Source organism: Peromyscus eremicus, chromosome 1 (genome assembly GCF_949786415.1).
Source record: "Peromyscus eremicus chromosome 1, PerEre_H2_v1, whole genome shotgun sequence".
NCBI classification, from domain to species: domain Eukaryota; kingdom Metazoa; phylum Chordata; class Mammalia; order Rodentia; family Cricetidae; genus Peromyscus; species Peromyscus eremicus.
In genome coordinates, this window is record NC_081416.1 from 97821794 (window position 1) to 97841714 (window position 19921).

At 44.5% G+C, this 19921-nt stretch overlaps 1 protein-coding gene across 4 annotated transcripts in view; it reads right to left on the minus strand.

The window, feature by feature from the left end:
* Stim1 (stromal interaction molecule 1) overlaps positions 1 to 18969 on the minus strand; it is a 181457-nt gene extending 162488 nt beyond the window's left edge. For 2 of the 4 annotated variants that reach the window (XM_059269619.1, XM_059269646.1), the window contains exon 1: positions 18219 to 18968. In XM_059269619.1, the coding sequence (XP_059125602.1) occupies positions 18219 to 18357 (139 nt within the window). In that variant the 5' untranslated portion in view covers positions 18358 to 18968. Of the gene's footprint in view, positions 1 to 18218 lie in introns of all 4 variants that reach the window. The other 2 variants (XM_059269615.1, XM_059269639.1) reach the window with 2 other exon arrangements.
* Between the last annotated feature and the right edge of the window lie 952 nt (positions 18970 to 19921).

A 19921-nucleotide genomic window follows, 5' to 3' on the forward strand; every position in this document is an offset into this window, starting at 1 on the left:
CTTACAACCTTCTGTGACTTCAGTCCCGGGGGACCCAATGCCCTCTTCTGACCTCAGTGGGCACCAGGCCTACACATGATGTACATACATACATATGTGCAAGCAAAACACTCATACACATAAAATAATAAAATAAATAAATCTTCTAAAATTTAAATCAAAATAAAGCCAGGCAGTGGTTCACACCTTTAATCCCAGTACACAAAGGCAGAGGCAGGCGGATCTCTAAGTTTTTGAGGCCAGCCTGGTTTACAGAGACAGCCTCGGGCTTCAGGACAGCCAGGGCTACACAGAGAAACTCTGTCTCTCTTTTTATTTTCTTTTTTCTTTTTTTGGTTTTTGAGACAGGGTTTCTCTGTGTAGTTTTGGAGTCTGTCCTGGAACTCACTCTGTAGTCCAGGTTGGCCTCAAACTCACAGAGATCCGCCTGCCTCTGCCTCCCGAGAAACTATGTCTCAAAAAATCAAAACAAAAAAAGGAGAATAAAATTTAAACAAAAATAAGCCAGGCATCAGCCAAAAAGACAGCTCAGCAAAGGCATCTGCCTCTGAACCTGACAACCTTAGTCCTGTCCCCAGGATCCACAGAGTAGAAAGAAAGAATCTATTCCTGCAAGTTGTCCTCTGACCACAACACATACATGTGCCCACATGTATACATACATGTACACAAAATAAACAAAAAAATGTAATTTTAAAAAATGTAAGGTGAGGCCTGGTAGCACACATTTGTAATACACTGGGGTGGTAAAGGCAGACAGATCCTGGAGCTTGCTGACTAACCAGCTTAGTCTATTTGGTGAGTTCAAGAGCAAGAAGAAATCCTGTCTCAAAACATGGTGAATAGCACCTGAGGCACTCCCAAGACTGTACTTTGGCCACCATCTCTGTCTCTCTCTGTCTCTCTCTGTCTCTCTCTGTCTCTCTCTGTCTCTGTCTCTCTGTCTCTCTCTCTGTCTCTCTCTCTCTCTCTCTCTCTCTCTCTCTCTGTCTCACACACACACACACACATACACACACACACACCCCTGCACCTATATAGATATAAAATAATAAGAATAGTATCATGTAAAAGTATCTAGTTTATTCCTAATACAGAACAGTAGCTCAGTTGGTAAAGTGCTTGTTCAGCTTTCACAAAGCCCTGGGTTCCATCCTTATTCCAAATAAACAGAAGTGATGGCACACACCTGTAATCCCAGGACTTGAGAGGTAGAAGCAAGATCAGGAGAGCTACACATTGAGTCTGAAGCCATCCTGGGCTATATAAGACCTTTACTAAAAAATAAAATAATAGGCTGGTTCCTGCTATTATACTGAATACTCCCATTGAACAGAGATCGTCACATATAATACCATGTTAAATGTTAACTGAAGTAAAGACACTGTATAGTGTATCCAGTCACTATCCTAAGTCTTATATCTAGAACAATCCAACCAGAGTACTTCTTTTTGAATGTACAAACTGAATATAAAACACTCAGCAGCTAAACACTTCACCAAGTAATACTACCCACTCAAAACTCCTAAGTAAAACAGTCATCCTTCTCTCTTTACACCCCCAAACTCCTCACTTTAGCTTCTTTCAGGACACTTCTGTGGTGGAATAAACTAATGCCACTAACAGTCGTATTGTTTCTAGTCAAAATGCTTATCTTAAATCCAAATAGCAGTTCTTTCCCTCCACAGGAGTTATTAAACAAAAACAGAATTCCTTTTGGTCTTGAGATCAGATAAAGCTCAATTCAAATCCCGGTTTAGTCATCCTGAGAAAATTAGCTTCAGTTCTCAGAAACACAGTGAGCAATATACACCAGTAAGGATTGTTATATAGTTATAAAACATCTACCCAGAAGCTCAATAAATCCTAGTTATCATCATCATTCTTATCATTTGGTTTTTGAGACAGGGTTTCTCTGTGTAGCCTTGGCTGTCCTGGAACTCAAACCAGGCTGACCTCGAACTCACAGAGACCCATCTGCCTCTGCCTCCTGAGTGCTGGGATTAAAGGCGTGCGCCACCACTGCCTGGGTGAGTTATTTGAGTTGTGTGAATTACATATTTATCTCTTTAGAGATATGACATATGAGTTCGAGTGACCTTTGCCCCTGTCAGCAAGTTTCTCAAAATAAGATCACTGAAAATTTGACCTTCCAACAACATACAAACACAAAGCACAGATTTCTTTCTAACCTAGGATGATATAAACATGAAGGGCATCCATCTTCCCTGGCTGGTATATTTTAGAATCTGGCTCTGAGAACTTGGCAAACATAGGCACATTTGTTTTAACATACCCTGTAGTGATGAGAGTTCTGAGAGCTTCTTGAGAGGCCTAAGATAACCCAGAGAGGCCAAACAAGTGCAGAACTACTGAATCACACTTTGAAAATTAGAGACACGTGAGATTTGGAAGCCTGCCTGCCAGCCTGCCAGAGAGACTTCTGGTCATTACCTAGCCCAGAGCTCAACATAAGGCAGCCAGGAACTCTGGAAATATGGCTAACAGAGGAAGGGGGAAGGTTTGTTCTGGATGGGCCACGCTGACAACACAATGGGCTGTCTTCTTTTGAAACCTTCCATCAAGTCCAGAGAGGCCCCTCCTTAATGCCTTGAAGGAAAGGTCCAAGGAGTTCCCAGCATCACTGATAACGTTTTAGAAGCAATCAGCACAGGACTATTCCATCTCCCTTCTACACAACCAGTTCAGCAGCAGGGACCATAAAAGAAGGTTCCCTCCTCCATCTCACAAGCCAGGATAAGAAAAGCAGTTAAAGTTCATTTTGTTTATCTGGCTGTCTCATGTGTGACCTGAAATAAACCCATGTAGACCACAGAACCAAAGAGAGAGCAGCAGGACCCAAGGAAGCCTTGTCCACAGGAGTCATGTCCTTCCGGGACCTAGCCTTCCTCCATTCCCACTGCAGCCACTTGATCAAGGTAAGCATGACTGTTTTAAACAAAAACTGCCAACCAGAGACACTGGCAAAACGTTCCCCAAGAGTGTGACTGAAACTGTCATGAAGCACAGCTTCTTTAGGCACTCAAGAAATGAAGATGAAGCACTCGGCCAGGCAGAAAAAACGGTACCCTCAAAACCATCAGGACCCCAGCCATGTAAATTCAACCTCTAATCCCAAGGCATACTTACCTAAACCTTTGTAGGAACCAATGTTGATTTATTGGTGCTCTCACTACCCTCTTACCTAATCCAAGGATTAATTCAATATTATGTATTCATTTGTTTATTCAACAAATACCTATTAAACACATGCTTTCCGACCAGCATGTGACAGACACAGGAATAAGCTAGATACTTTTATACACGATAGTCAACAAACCAAACCCTTACCCTCAAAAGACATGGAAATACACAAACAAGAGGACTTTAAAATTTGTTTTAAAAGCATCATATACAATAACTCTCTTTTAAGTCCATTTTTCAATCCGAAGGTACTATAACTGAAGTCACATTGTCAGAAAGGTAACAAGCCAATATCACGAGTATTTGTTTTGTTTTAACAAGTACTAGGCTGGTCTTCTTCTACCTGCCAAGCCTTGCAGTCTTGCAATACTGTGGCTGGCTCCAGTGCTCCTGACAACATATAATGTTGCCTTTGAATGAAGAAACCTAAGCAAAGTGTGAAGTGATACTCAGTGTTGGAGACACTAAGGGCTATAAGACTCTGACCAGAGATGAGAGCTGTGTCATGGCCAGCACTGAGGACTGAGAGATTAGATAAGAATAAATGAGATGGAGGAAAACATTCTGGCAGTTAACAAAATTGACATAGTAAAAAATAAAAGAGGGGGCTGGAGAGATGGCTCAGTGGTTAAGAGCACTGGCTGCTCTTCCAGAGGACCTGGGTTCACTTCCCAGCACCCACATGGCTGCTCAGAACTGTCTGTAACTCCAGTTTCAGGCTATCCAACACCCTCACACAGATATACATGCAGGCAAAACACCAATGCATATAAAATAAAAATAAATTATTAAAAAAGATGGGCAGTAGTGTAGCACACCTTTGATCCCAGCACTCAGGAGGCAGAGGCAGGTGGATTTCTGTGAGCTCAAGGCCAGCCTGGTCTACATAGTGAGTTCCAGGGCAGCAAGAGGTACATAGTGAGACCCTTTCTCAAAAAACCAAATTAATAATAATAATAAAAGCATGTTTGGTAGACCAAGACAAAGAAATGTGCCAAGAATGCAATGTTGAGACCAGAGAGAGAAAGTGAATAAAGGGCTCTGTAGCTGGAACCCTGAGATCAGACTGCAACAGAGACTCTGCAGCGCCTGCGCCTTCTCTATTCTAAGCTCCCAGCAGGAACAAAGTTACGCTGCTGTTGGCTCCTTTCATATTCTCTCACACAAAACAACCCTCTCCACTCTGAAAACCGTGACAGAGCTATAGTCTGTCCTAATGAGGTCCCACCTGCCTAGCAAGCTGTGATAACAGGAAAGAGTTTGTTAGCTTCTCAGTGCCTACAAAGTTTCTCCTTGGGACTTTTCAGGTGGCTACAAGTAACCCTACAAGGCTTAAGATGTTATACATCACTCCTGTCTATAGAAGCTTCAAAGTACAACCCTCTGAATTAAACAGTGGGAAGACATGTGGCATAAGGCCCACCTCCTCCAGAAGTCTATTCTGTAAGTCTATACGGATATTGCCAAGAGAGTAATACAGAGCACAGATATTAGCCACCACATGCAATGCATACTGCTGGACTTTTCTGAACCTTATATAAATGCTTTCCAGTCGGATAGGGCCTAAGAAGCAGAAGTTGGACCTCTCTTCTGTTTGGGTCCTGGAGACTTCACTGTGCAAACTATCTGTGATATAGTAGAGAGGCTCCCCAACAGAGTAGGAACAACATTAGTGAGAATCAAAGACTATTAGATACTGTCACTGGCTTAGCAATACATTGAGCAAATTTGTTCTCCTCATAAGTAAAATAAGACATTTCTAAGAGATGCTACTTAAAACCCCTTCCAGTATGACATACTAGGATGTTAAATCTCAGCACCTAACGCCAATGGCCAAAAAGAAAGAGTAACTTTTTTTCTTTTCTTTTCTTTTTGAGACAGAATCACACAATGTAGTCCTAGTTTGCCTGAACTCTCTTTGTAGACCAGGCTGGACTCAAACTCCCAGAAATCTGTTTACCTCTGCCTCCCAAGTGTTGAAATTAAAAGCATGTGCACCACACCCAACCCAGAGTAAGTTTTTCATCTGTCAATGTGTAAAAGTCATTTCAATTTATGTATAGAAATTTATGTACCGAAACCAAGTTGTAGCAGTGAAGACTCCAATGCCAGTTGTCAAGAAGTTGTTGGGAGGCAGGACCAGAGCCTAGGATAAAAAGCTAGTTAGGACTGAGCCTAAGGAGAGCAAGGAGAGAGGGAGAGACATGCCAAAACAAAGAAGTCATGTGTGAACCAACAGGCATGATATCAAAAGAAATACAAAAGATTCTAAATTCCTAGGAGGAAAGGCCAGTGAGATGGCTCAGCAGATTAAAAGCACTTGCCGTGTAAGCCTAATGACCCAACTTTCATCTCCAAAACCCTAGTGCAAACAGCTTCCGAAAGTTGTCCTCTGATCTCCACAAGCACACTGTGGCATATGCACACACACATCATATTAATAAATAATTTTAGCTGGGCAGTGGTCGTGCCCACCTTTAATCCTAGCACTCAGAGGACATAGATAGGCAGATCTCTGAGTTCAAGTCCAGCCTAATCTACAGAGCTAGTTCTAGTCCAGCTATAGCTATATAGTGAAACCCTACCTTTAAAAAAAAAAATTCTAAGAAGTTCAGGGCAAGGTGGCAGAGGTCTATAATCCCAGAATTTTGGAGGTAGAGTCAGAAAAATAGGAAATTCGAAGCCAGCCTGAGCTATACCAGACCTTGTATCAAAATAAAATAAAATCAGACAAACAGATGGACAGACTCTAGGAAGTAAACGAGAAATAAAGGAAAATCCAAAAGGCTATACATTGTTCCCAAGAGCATGGCTCTTGAGTGATACCAGAGGTGTGCCTAAAGGTGGCTCCAGTGAGCCCTGGTCTTCATGTTCTGTGTGATCCATCAGTGACTATGGGCTGAGCTTCATGACTTTCTCCTAACAATTATGGAAGACATGATAGCATAATAACTCTAAAGCTAGACAACAAAAAGATTGAGCCATTTATCCAGAGTACCCTTCTCCCCGTCATCACTTATTCTGGGAGAAGGAAGCCAATTCTCATGTCATAAGACTGCTCAATAGAGAAGCCCATGTGACAGGGACCCAAGCCTGACAACAGCAATGTAAATTCGTTTGAAAACACATACTCTTGTCCTATTTGAGCCTTTAGCCTTAGCCAACAGCTTGACTGTAACCTCATGAAAGACCCCAACGAGCAAGCAGCACCCAGGTTAATCTATGCCCAGATTCCTGACCTGCAGAAACAAAGAGATAAAAATGCTTATTTTAAGCCTGGAAATTTTGTCATGATTTGCTATGCACCAATAAGAGTCAACACAATTGAGGACCAAGCCCATCTGCTCAACTATTTCAAGACTGAAGGTGGGCCTAAGAAAGTAGTTATATCCAGAAAAGAAGAAAAAGTTCAAGCCAGATATAAGGTCAAATACTGGCAACCAGATTTTTTAACTGTTTTCTCAAGGCCAAAAGTAAGCCTGAAATAAAAGTTTGATTTCATTGCTCCCAGACTCTACATCTGAAGAAAGACAGCAGATGCAACTATCTTAGAGGTGAAGACCCTCAGAGTCTCAATGAAGTTTTTGGGGCCCACAAGAAACCAAAGGCAGAGAGGACCCAAATACTTCACATCGTGTTGTAAAGCTCCAAAATTCTCAATTTTTAGGACAAATAAAGGAACTAAGGCAGAGAGAAATAAATGACTGCCTCTTCACTAGGTCGACACCGCTAGTAAAGAAAGGGGCTAGAACTCTTAAAACCCCTCATTTCATGGTGTGGCCAAATCTGGCATTTTTGAAGACAAAACCAATCATCCTACTTTGTCTGGGGATCTAACCAGCTCTCATTTCCCAACTCTCCCTCCTCTCAGCATTCCCTCATTTCTTCTCCTCCTCCCAATGCTGGGAATCAAACCAGGGCCTTGGATATTCTAGATATCCCAGCTACTCTACTGTTTCCTTCTGGGGAATTGTAATTATAAGAGCTTGGTTTCTTTAAAATCCTACACACTGGGAGAGCAAGGAAAGAGATACCATGACAGAGGGAGATATCAAGGGAACAGGGAGAAATCAAGGGAACAGGGAGAAACAGGGTGCTAGGGAAGTTCCCAGGAATCCATAAGAATGACCCCACCTTAAACTACTAGCAATAGTGGAGAAGGTGCCTGAACTGGCCTACTCCAGTAATCAGATTGGTGAATACCCTGTCATCATAGAGCCTCCATCCAGTAACTGATGGAAGCAGATGCAGAGATCCACAGCCAAGCACCAGGCCGAGCTCCAGGAGTCCAGTCGAAGAGAGAGAAGAGGGATTCTACGAGCAAGGGGCATGAAGATTATGATGGGGAAATGTACAGAGACAACCAAACCAAAATAGTGCGAACTCATGAACTGTGGACCAATAGCTGTGGAGCCTCCATGGGACCAGACTAGGCCCTCTGCATAGGCGAGACAGTTGTTTAGCTTGACCTGCTTAAGAGGCACCTGGCAGTGGGATCAGGATCCGTCCCTGCTGCATGAGCGGGCTTTTTGGAGCCCAGTGCCTATGGTGCAACACCTTACACAGTCTTGGTTGGGGGGAGGGGCTTGGACCTGCCTCAACTGAATGTACCAGGCTCTGCTGACTCCCCATGGAAGTCCTTCCCTTGGAGGAAGTGGGAATGGGGAGTGGGTTGAGGGGAAAGGCTGGGGGGGGGTGGGAGGAGGGAGGAGAGGAGCACCTGTGATTGGTTGGTAAAACGAACAGGAAATTTCTTAATAATAAAAAAAAAATTTTTTTTAAATCATACACACATGGACTATCCAAATGGCTCAGCCAGGAAAAGCATGTGTTAAGACATGCCTGGCAACCTAAGTTCAACCCCTGGAACCCACATGTCTTAGTTTGTGTTCTATTGCTACGACAAAATACCATGACCAAAAGCAACTTGGGGAGGAAAGCGTTTATTTAGCTTACAGGTTAGAGTCCATCATGGAAAAGCCAAGGCAGGAACTGAAGCAAAGACCATGGAAGGAGGAGGCTTACTGGCTTGTTCTACATGGGTTGCTCAGCCTGCTTTCTTCTATAATCCAGGACCACTAACCCAGAGATAACATCTCCTGCAGTGATCTGGGCCCTCCCACAACAATAAAATGCACAGATTTATCTATAGCCAATGTGATAAAGGTATTTTCTCAGTTAAGGTTCCCCTTCTCAGATGACTCTAGCTTGTGTCAAGTTCACAAAAAACTAACAAGGACACCACTGGAAGGTGAAAGGAAAGAATTTATTACCCAAAGTTGTCCTCTAACCTCTACAAATGTACCATCCTTCCAACACACACATACATCATGCTCACACACACAATAAATTAATACTTCATCCACATAAAATGAATTTATTGGTCCTGAACTGTTGAATTTTTTTATTTAATAGTGTACGTGTGCATGTGCGTGTGTGCGTGTGTGTGCGTGTGTGTGTGTGTGTGTGTGTGTGTGTGCCCGCACACGCATGAATGCAGAAGTCAGAAGACAACTTTCAAGAGTCAGTTCTCTGCTTCCATTGTGAGTTTCAGAGATTGAACTCAGGTCATCAGGCTGGTGTGGCAAGAGCTTTTAACCACTGAACCATCTCATCAGCCTTTTATTTTCCTTTTTCAAAACTAATACAAGACTTATTCATCAAGGATCTGTAGTGAATATGAAAATCTAGAAGAATGATCTTTCAAATAAGTGAAGTTTACCTCTTTTCTTTGTTTGTTTTTCAAGACAGGGCTTCTCTGTGTAGCCCTGGCTGTCCTGGAACTCACTCTGTAGACCAGGGTGGACACACTCTATAGACTAGGGTGGCCTCAAACTCACAGAGATCCACCCGCCTCTGCCTCTGAATGCTGGGGTTAAAGGCTTGCACCACCACCACCCAAAGTGAAGCTTATTTCTTTAAGTAACCTACCCCAAGGAAAATATTTTTCAAGTACCTAGTCAACTACAGTAGAATCCAAACCACTTAACAAAATCTAATCCAAATCCACAAACTTTATAATATGGATGGTACGCCATATACTGGCATTATACTAAGAACTGTAATTGTCTCATTTATCCCAAGCTAGCTTCAAACTCCTTATACAGCCAAAGGTGACCTTGAATTTCTGATCCTCCTGTCTCTACTTCCTGAGTTCTAGGATTACAGATATGAGCCACCATGCCCAGTTTCTGCAGTGCTGGAAACTGAAACCCAGGGCCTCATGCAGGCTAAGCAATCATTCTAACAACTGAGCCAATCTCCAACACAGTTTTGCAATGAGTGGCTGTATGTACTATTCAAACACCTTGGTCAATATAACTATAGCAAGGCTATGGCAGACAGAGGTTCTAAGGACCAGATCAGCAAGTATTTGCTCCCTTTGGAGCACACCAACGAGTAATGGTTTTGGTTAAAAAAAGCATGGGTCCAGATTCCCAGTTATTGTTCTGAGACTGTGCTTTTTAGCTATATGATCTAGAAGGCAAATTGTCAGCTGCAAATTCTTCTTGAAAATGGCAAAAATGAGGATAAATAAAACATTAAAGAGAGCCGGGCGGTGGTGGTCTACATCTTTAATCCCAGTACTCAGGAGGCAGAGGCAGGCAGATCTCTGTGAGTTCAAGGCCAGCCTGATCTGCAGAACTAGTTCCAGGATGGCCAGTACTGTTACACAGAGAAACCCAGTCTAGAAAAACAAAACAAAACAAAAAGATTAAAGAGGGATCTGATAAAATTTAATAGTAAGTGCCCTTAGTACTACCTCCAAAGATTGAGGAAAGGCCCATGAGACATTTGAAAGGAGGAAAAATATGAAGATCTCATTCAAACAGTCCCTGATTACCAGTTTCTCCAACGAACTTCAACCATGGGTAGGCTCAACACAATAAAAACAAAGTACAACTACCACTATCTTCCTCCACAAAGATCCCAGGGAAGAAAACATATGTACAAAGTACTACATTTATATCAGAAAGTCATAGAAAGTGTCCTTGAGTTAATAAAGAAAATTCTGTATTGTTACTAGTTTATTTCTTATGTGCATATGGACATTTTATGTTTTGTTATCTTAGTATTTCACCATTTTTTTACAAACAGTAACAAAAACCCAAACCCATAGTAAGCTAAGTTTGATATCTTTTTCCTCCCCAAGAGCCGGACAGGCAGAGCTGCTGGGTTTCTGAGAATCATTTCCCACAGATAGCAATGTACCACAACGTGCTCATGAAGCCACTCTGCAGTGTGACTCAAAGGCCCCCCATCAGGAAACCAAAGGTACCAGAGAGGACTTAGAGCCCAAGTTCTGTAAAGACCTAGAAAACTACTCCCTTCAACGAGGCCTCATTCCTTCTGGACAAACAGCAGAAGTTGTCAGGGAGTTTTGTTCTTTGTTTTGGGTTTCTGGAGATGGGGTAGCAGTCTGTAGCCTAGGCTGGCCTTGAACTCATAGCAATCCTCTCACCTCAGCCTCCAAAGTTCTGGGATTAGAGACATGATCCACCATGTCTGGCAAGGAACAAAATTTCTGTTTTGCTTTATTTTGCTTGTTTGGGTTGGGTTTGGAGACAGTCTCATGCAGCCTGAAGCTGACCCTCAATTCTCCATGTAACTTAGGCTGGTCATTGAACTTCTGATCCTACCGTTCTGTCTCCCAAGCACTGAAAACAGAAGTGGCTAGCATTATGCTCAGCTAGGAGCAGAAATTCTTTGCATGATGGTCCCACACGTCTCAACAGCACATAAGTAGAATTCAGGAGCTTTTATCTTTTGGATGGAAAAGAAATTACATCTTCATTTCTTGTTTGTTTTCTTTTTGTTTCTTTCTTATTTATTTATTTATTGATTTATTTATTTATTTGGTTTTTCCAGACAGGGTTTCTCTGTGTAGTCCTGGCTGTGCTAGAACTTGCTCTGTGTACCAGGATGACCTCAAACTCAGAGATCACCTGCCTCTGCCTCCCAAATGCTGGGATTAAAAGTGAACACCACTATGCCCAGTTTGTTTTCTTTTTTAAAGGCTTATTTATTTTATTTGTGTGTATGTGTGTCTACAAAATTTTGTTTGTGTACACATGTGTAAGTATGTACATCTGAGCACATGTGTGTGTGTGTGTGTGTGTGTGTGTGTAAGAGAGAGAGAGAGAGAGAGAGAGAAAGAGAGAACATCAGGTGCCTTCTTTTATAGCTCTCTGCCTATTAATTTGAGGCAAGATCTCTCTGAACCTGGGACCTGAATGTTCTTAGCTAGGCTAACAGCCAGAAAGCCCCAACAACTCTCCTGTCTCCATCTTCCTTGAAGCTGGTGTTACAGGTATGCTTGGGACACTCAGCTTATTACCCGGATGCTGGGATCTGAACTCCAGACCTCATGATTTTGAAGCAAGCGTTCTTAACTACTAAGCCACCTCTCCAGCCTTTTTACTTTGTTTTGTTTTTGACACAGGGTCTTACTACATAGTCATGGCTGGCAGAGAACTCATTTTGAAAACAAGGCTAGACTCAAATGTTTTTTAAGATTTATTTTTGCTGGATGTGGTGGCATATGTCTTTAATCTCAGAACTGGGGAGGCAGAGGCAGATGGATCTCTGCGAGTTGAGGCCAGCCTAGTCTCAAAGTGAGTTCCAGGACAGCCAGGGCTGTTACACAGAGAACCCTGTCTGGAAAAACCAAATAAATAAATAAACAAACAAACAAACAGATGTATTTGTAATCGTGTGTGGGTTTGTGTGTGTGTGCATATGCATGTGTGTATACAGATGATGGGACATGAGCATGAGTTAGCCAGAAGCACTGGATCCCCTCGACCTGGAATTATAGGTCGAAATGGGTACTGGGAAGTGAACTCTGGTCCTCTAAAAAAACAGCACATACTCTTAACTGCTGAGCCATCTCTCAAGCCTTTAGCCTCAAACATTTGATGATCATCCTGCCTCTGTCTCCTAAATTCCAGGGATTATAGGTATGCATCATCATACCCAGCCTACATCATCATTTTCAATACTCTCTTACTACAAGTTAGTGTTTCCTTCAAATATATCTGTATATGCAAAATATATGCAATCGACCACAATATTATGGTTTTGTCACCAACCAAAATCATAGATAATCTCACATCATATTACAATATTATAGATATCTTAAAACAGTATTTACATCCGTCATTATTTTAAAATTACAGTAATTATGAGGACCAGCAATAGGTCATACATGACTACATTCTTCCTATCTACAGTGCTCACATGAAGCAGCTAGCCAGCAATGAAGCACCTGTCTAGTTACCCAAACACCGGACAGTGAGATTCCATATGTTCACATTGGTCACCCAGATATCCACAATACCCTCTTTCCTTCAGCCCTCTCTGCTCATCTTAGCCTAGTATAGCCTATACAGATCTTGCTCCCTTTGCCTACACAGTCTACACTGTTAGAATTTGATTAAGGCTATACATTATGTTGTACTTAATGTTACCTAATATTAAATCCAGGCATGGTGGCACAAACATAGTTGCAACCCAAACACTTGTGAGATAGAGGCTGGAAAATCAGCTCAAAGTTATCCTCAGTTACACAGTAAGCTCAAGGCCAGCCTGGGCTACATGAGACTCTGCCTCAAAAAAAAAAAAAAGTTGGCTCAGGTTCATTGGATAGTTCTTCTATATTACAAGCAACCAGTAAACAGTCATTATTCTGACTTACACACCGAATAACGAACTCTGGATCTTTGGCTCAAATGTCCTGGTCTAGTTTCTCAATCAATAACTTTCTATGAAACTTATAGTTAATGTCTCTCTGGATATCAATTTCCTAACATATAAAAACAGGTAGGTTGAACTTACAGGTAGGTTCCATCTCTTAACTTTTAAATTAAGCAACCACTTTTTATCTCCCCAAGATCTGAGAAAAACTATGTGGGAAACTGTAAAGCCTCCCCCAGTTATCTCAGGCAAGGTTAGTCACTTAGTCCCCTGGACGTCCTACAGCTTTCTGTATGAATATATGTATGTATGTATGTACACACACACACACACACACACACACACACACACACAACCTCTACTGTGACTTTTGCAAGATAACATACTAGCTAAGGTAGCACTAAAGAAAAGGGGCAGAATCCTGAATTCAAACTCTGGTTCTCTTTACTGTCTGTAACACTGGGAAAGCTATCTAACCTCTCTCATTTAATTTCCTGCCCTATAAAACAAAGATAACATCTATCACAGAAGCTGGCTGCAATAATTAAATGAAATAAAAGTTTATAATGAGCCAAGAGTGGTGGCAAATACATTTAATCCTAACATTTGGAAGGTTGAGGCAGGTGGATCTCTTTAAATTCAAGGCCAGCCAGGCCTACATGGCAAGTTCTAGGCCAGATAGAGCTGCATGGTGATTGCTATCATTGTTGCTCATATTATTGTATCACTCTGTCCTGCTAGACACTAGGTTCCAGCTTTAAATATATCTCTAGTTCCTTCTCATTCCCCTGAGGACCCTATTTGCATTTTCCTCCATTCCACTTTTCACAAGACAGTATTTATTTGTGTGCTTAACTGTCTCCCCAACAAGAGTATAACTTCCATGAAGAAAGAAGACAACTCTTTCATTCATCCTTAAATCCCCACAGAAAATATACACAGTAACTGACCCAGAGCAGTCATTCAAACACTTGTTGAATAAATACCATATGAGCTGGCACTGTTCAGTGTTTGCTGAATCAATTAACCTAGCTAAAGGTGATTGTCAGAGCTGAGGCCGGGAAGTAAATACGGCCCTGCTGCCCCAGGATAGCAAGTCCCTCTTGCCAGCCCAGGGTATTAGCTTCAACCAAGCCCCACCCACCTGCTCTTGGCTCCAGCCCAGTTCCAGGAGCCACCCTCAGCTAAAATTAGCATAGCTACCAAGATGGCCAGGCCATTTATAGCCTTGGAGGCAGCAGCAACTAATTGGGTGGGCTGGCTAGGCTCTGACCTGCCACTCCAAAGAGGCTGATTGAGAAGACATCCTGCACTCTGCACAGATGCCTATCCTCCAGGACCTTATTCCAGTTAAACCAGTTAGAGACCCTCAAAACCACCTATCATGGTAGCCACAACTCCAGACTCACCTGAGGTCTCTCACACAATACACATTCTATAGAAAACATTGGAGTTTCTGAAAGCAATGACCCTAGAGTCTAGAGGTCCCTGGTATTCATTTTGAGTCAGCTTCAAAAACGTAGGCCCTAGACTAACACAGCAATAGACAGATCTTGCCTTAAAAAATGACTTAATACAGCTAGGTGTTCAGGTATTTTAAAAAAGCAAAAAGTGACAGGAATGTTCTCTCCATTGCCCAATGAGAGCACTGCAGGCTCAGCATTCAGAGATTTTGTTGGTCTAGTTGATGGGTGGGTTGGTTTGGGTTTGATATTGAATGAAGATCAAACCCAGGATATCATGCATTCAAGACAAGCACTCTATCAACTAAGCTACCAATAACCTCAGCCCCCATGGTCAGAGTTTTGTTTTAGATTTGTTTATTTCTATTTTATGTGTATAAGTGTTTGGCCTGCATATATTTATGGGCACCAACTGCATGCCGGGTGCCCTCAAAGGTTATAAGAGGTTAGCAGAGCCCCTGGAATAGGAGTTAAGAATGGTTGTGAGCGATCATGTGAGAGCTGAAAATGGAACCCGGATTCTCTGCAGGAGCACCAAGTATTCTTAACAGCTGGGTCATCTCTCCAGCCCCTGGTCAGGATTTTTTTTTTTTTTTAATGTTACGGTTTGGTTTTTCAAGACAGGGTTTTTCTGTGTAACAGCTCTGGCTGTCCTGAAAATCACTTTGTAGACCAGGCTGGCCTCAAACTCACAGAGATACACCTGCCTCTGCCTCCTGACTGCTGGTATTAAAGGTGCACCACCACTGCCCAGCTGGGTTTTAATAGTATTTGGTGTAGACCAGGAAGTCAGTAAGCATTTCTTTCCTTTTTTTTTTTTTTTTTTAAAGTGTGCCAGACATGGAACCCAGGACCTTTCATACACTAACCAAGCACTCTACCACTATACCCCTAGTGCACAATAAACTTTTTTTTAAGTCAGTCTTCTGTATGCATTCCTATCAGCCTGGAACTCACTGTGTAGAGCAGGCTAGCCTAGAACTCACAGAAATTCAGCTGCCTCTACCTCTGCCTCCTGAGTGCTAGAACTAAAGGTATGTGCTACCATACCTGGCCACCATAAAGATTTTAATAAAATCCTTAGAATCAAATTTTATGACTGACTAAAAGGAAATGGGTTGCATATACATCCAAAATGGGGGATGGGGTGTAATTCTTTCATCAACACACTCCCCAAGAGAAAAAAAAAGCACCCCTTTTCTTAGACCTCAAATACAGAGTCACCAGGACCTGCCTAATTGCCAGGAGAAGAGCAACATTCTCTAGGCCCCACCTAGCACTCCTTTAACAGGATAGGACCTGAGAAGATGGAAGTAGTCCAGGACTTAAGCATCAGAGCACTGCTTCAAATACAAAGAACCCAGTCACTCTCTCTCTTGATTTTTTAGTGTGTGTGTGTGTGTACATGCACGATGTGCATTTGTAGACACACGTGCCTGCACATATGGAAGTCAGAGGACAACTTTGTGGAGTCAGTTCTTTCTTTGCACCTTTACCTGGGCTCCAGGGATTGAGCTTAGGTCACCAGATGTGCACAGCCAGAGCCTTTACTGGAGCCATCTTGATAGCCCAAGGCATTTATTCACATGTAAAAGTAAGGATTATTACCCTTCCCTGCATTTTAATGGGGCTTTTGTGAGGTTTTGCTGAGTAAGTCATGTAACTGTACAATACAAGCTTTACAGAGCACACAAATTTACCAGCTAGGTTGACTCTGGCTGAGAAAAGTGGTAGCTAGCCAGGTACGGTGTCTTGTGTCCTATAGTCCAGTACTTAAGTTGTGGAGGCAGGAAGAGCAAGAGTTCAAGACCAGCTTCAGCTACATTTTAAGTTGAAGCCAACGCAGGCTACTGAAGAGCCTATCTCAAAAGAAGGAGAAGAGGGGGAGGGAGACAGGTGGGATGACAGCTTCGATAAGTTAAATTCCTGTGTTTCGTGGACACAGAGGGTTTGGAAAGGCCGTAAGAGTCCCTGCTACATAGACAGTTTCTCTCCAACCCTTTTGCAGAGCCCGGGCTATGTGCTACTTCTTTGAAAAAAGTAAGTCCCTGCCTGAGCCAAACTTCCACAGTGACCCAAGGAGACAAGTAACAACACAATATTGGTAGGACCCTCACATCCCCACAAAAACTTTAGGCATCCCCAACACCCAGAGTCTCTTGAGATTTTCCTTGCTGGAATATAATTACTACAACAACGGAAGCCAATTTCTGAACTAAGAGGAAATAAAGATGAAAAGAGAGGCCTTTATGGCATAATCTGAATAACCAGCCAGCTCTCTAAAATATGATGTATGAGGAATGTCTCCATAAACTCAAGTCATGAGGTACTCCTGAGGAATGCTGCCCTACCTTAGGCAACACACACACACAATCAAAAGTCAACTTCCTAAAGGCTAGCTAATGCCTGAAACTTGAAGCTGCATCCTTTTAGTGTAGATATAAATACAGAACACCCCTCAAAAGGATTCATTTTATGCCAAACATACATATTCTGAAGCGAAAACAAAAGGATAAACTATCAATTAGAAACAAGGATGTCTGTCACTGGAAGAGCAGAAATGCTACTCAGTTACTTCACAGTTCAACAATCTTTCCCTTCATAGCCCAGTAAGAAACAATATTTAAGCTAAATTTCAGAGGCCTGGGAAACTTCCTGTGGAGATGAAGGACTTGTTTGCAGGAACGATCTACCCTAAAGGCAACAGCCTAACGTCTATGCTTTACAAGGGACAGTCGGGGCCTCATCTGGGAACCAGCCCTCGGAGCACCTAAAATTATACCCAACCCAGCCAAGAAAGCTGAAAGAAGACATCCCAAGGAAAAACATCTATCACTAAATGCAATCCACGAAACTCTTCACCCACCATGATTTATATTTTCCCTATTTGTATCAGCAATACCCACTGAGACATCTCCTCACCTGAGCTTCCCTACCTTCAAACACTCCAACTATTCCTCTACCCCTAAGCCTTCAGGCCAGTTTTTAGGCAGATCACAGTGACAGGGGGTGAGAAATAGAAAAAGAGAACTGATGGACTTCTAAGCTATGTGTAAAAAAAAAAAAAAAAATATGTATTTTTTAAAAGTCCCTTTGTACTGCAAAGGTATATACCACAGCTACTGCTGCCCAACAAGGCTCCACAAGTATACAGAAAAAATAGGGACAGATTAAAAATAATAACATGGAATCCTTACTCTTATCATTCAGAAGAAACAGATTAAGTCAACAAGTGGTCTCAGGATTTTTTACTACGGAGATGTCAAGAAAGGGCCATTTAACTCCCTAGTGGTAAACAAGATTCTACCTAAGGACTTGCTTTGATATTCCAAATGACGGAAGTTTACCTTACGGGAAAGGAGGGACTAGGATTCTCACACTAGCTAGAACAGAACATGGGGCACATCTGAACACCTGGCTATAGAGAAACAGAGCCAGCCCAGCCCTGATCCTCCTGGCCCATCCCAAGCGGCCAACCCACCACCACCGCCCACCCCCTTAAGTGATGAAACTAGCTAAAAGCAATTTTAACACCTGGGAAGGCCACTCTTCCAGACAAGAAGTCCTGAATGGGGCCTTAACCTTGCTGATCTGAAAAGTCAAGGTGCCCCAAAGGCTTCTCACTACCACCAAAACATCCCAAAGAGGGATAAGGAAAGTTGTCCAGGGGAAATAGTACCATTAGGCATGACTGCTACATAGAAAGAACTTCTTGGACTACTAAGAGTACATAGTGCTATGTGTGCATCCTCCACCAACCTCACATGTGCGGGGATTCCAATCTGCCCACTTCGGGCCACTCAGTTTTGCGCCAGTGAAGCCTCCAGCCCAGTCCAGCCCGCAGCAAGGCCTTACCTGCTTCAGTGGACTCCTCTGAAGTCGTCCCGGAGCCGGCTCCTGTATTCTTCTCGCTGTGACTATGGCTGAGGCTCTGGCCCTGATGCAGGAGGAGCCCCCAAAGAAGCCACAGGGCAAGACGGGCGCACACATCCATGACTGTAGGTCTCAGTCAACATGCGCCTGATGTAGACACCTTTGGATCCCAGAAGCAAATCCCAGAGTCAGGGAATGCAGCCGACGATTCCCAGGCAAGATGCCCTCCCGGCACGGCGGTTGTCCAGCCACCTGCGGGCTTGCCCCCTCCGACAACCGAAGGTCAAGTGCTCCAAGTTTGGGCGCAGAAGGACCGGAGCCTCCGGTCCAACAGTGGGTCCGTCGGGGCTTCGGCGGCCTGAGCTCTAGCTGCTTCCGGAGAGTTTGGGCAGGGTGTCTGTGGGGCCGCTGTCAGCTCCGCAGCCTACTGCACCCCTGCGGGAGGAGGCGGGCAGGATCTCCCGCCCGCACCGAGGTGGGGGAGGGAGAGAAGGGAGGAGGGAAGGGGGGCACCTGACCTCGCCCCGCGCGGACCAGCGGTGAGCGGCAGCAGCTAGGGCTTCGGCGTGCGACCTGCAGGCCCCAGCGGACACGGAGGTCTCCGGGATCCTAAGACTCCGAGGCCGAGGTCAGCACCCCCGCCCGGTCCCGTACCTCTCTGCGGCTCCTGGTGCCCCGGTGCAGCAGGCGGACGCGCACGGGCCAGGCCCGGGACAGCGGCTCCCAGGAGGGCGGGAGGGCGGCGCGGGGCGGGCCCGAGGTGGGCGGAGGCGTGCTCTACCGCCGGCCCGCCCCGCGCCGCCCGGCCCCCAGCGAAGCCCGGGCCCGCCCCAGAGCCGGCTTATCCCGGAATAACCTGTTGGAGATGGCAGGCCGGAGCCCACCGCAATCGGCGGGGTCTCGCGGGGACCCGGCCTGCGCTGGCTGTCGTCAGGACCGCGACCCCGCGCCCAGGATGGGACCTCGGCCTCTGCCGTGCGCACCCCAGCCTCCCGCTCTAACGCCCGCCCGCGGGCGAGCCCCTGACACGCAGTTGCTCAGGTAACTCAGGCCTGCGACGGAGGTGACAGCGACTGCCCTGCCCGGATCTCTGGGCCGCCGCGCTGCTCCCCTGGCTCCACCGTAAAGCCAGGTTGAACAGAAACCCCGGCGCTACGATAACCGACCGGGAGCCGCCTGAGGTGACTACAGTCCGGCTGGGTTTGGTCTAGGGGCGCGCTCCCAGCCCCCAACTCCCGACTCCCGGGCTCCGCCCTTTCGACGCGCCTCGCAACCAATCGGTTTCCGCCTTTCTGCGGCTCAGGAACCCGCGCGTCCTGTCGCCCGTGCGCAGCGGTCCCTGGTGGCCACATCTAAGTACTGCAAGCAGGACTAGTTCCTAGGTGGCCCCGACCCTTTCTTAACAGGGTTCCTGGAGTTGAGGAGCTGTTGTTAGCCAAGCCCATTGGAGCTACAAGTGTTTACAGAAGAAACTGTTCCGAAAAGCAAAATGAAATGTCCTTCCCACTGTCGGTAATACTTCACCTGTACGTAGCCTAAAAGGTAGCCTGACATTCTGATCTATGTCAGATGCCTTGTGTGGCTCTTGCAACCCATTTTCCTACCCGCCCCCCAGGCCCCCACTTCCTTGAGGTTTGTGGAATAAAGCCTGTGGCCGGTTCCTCACTCTCCCATCTCTGAATCAG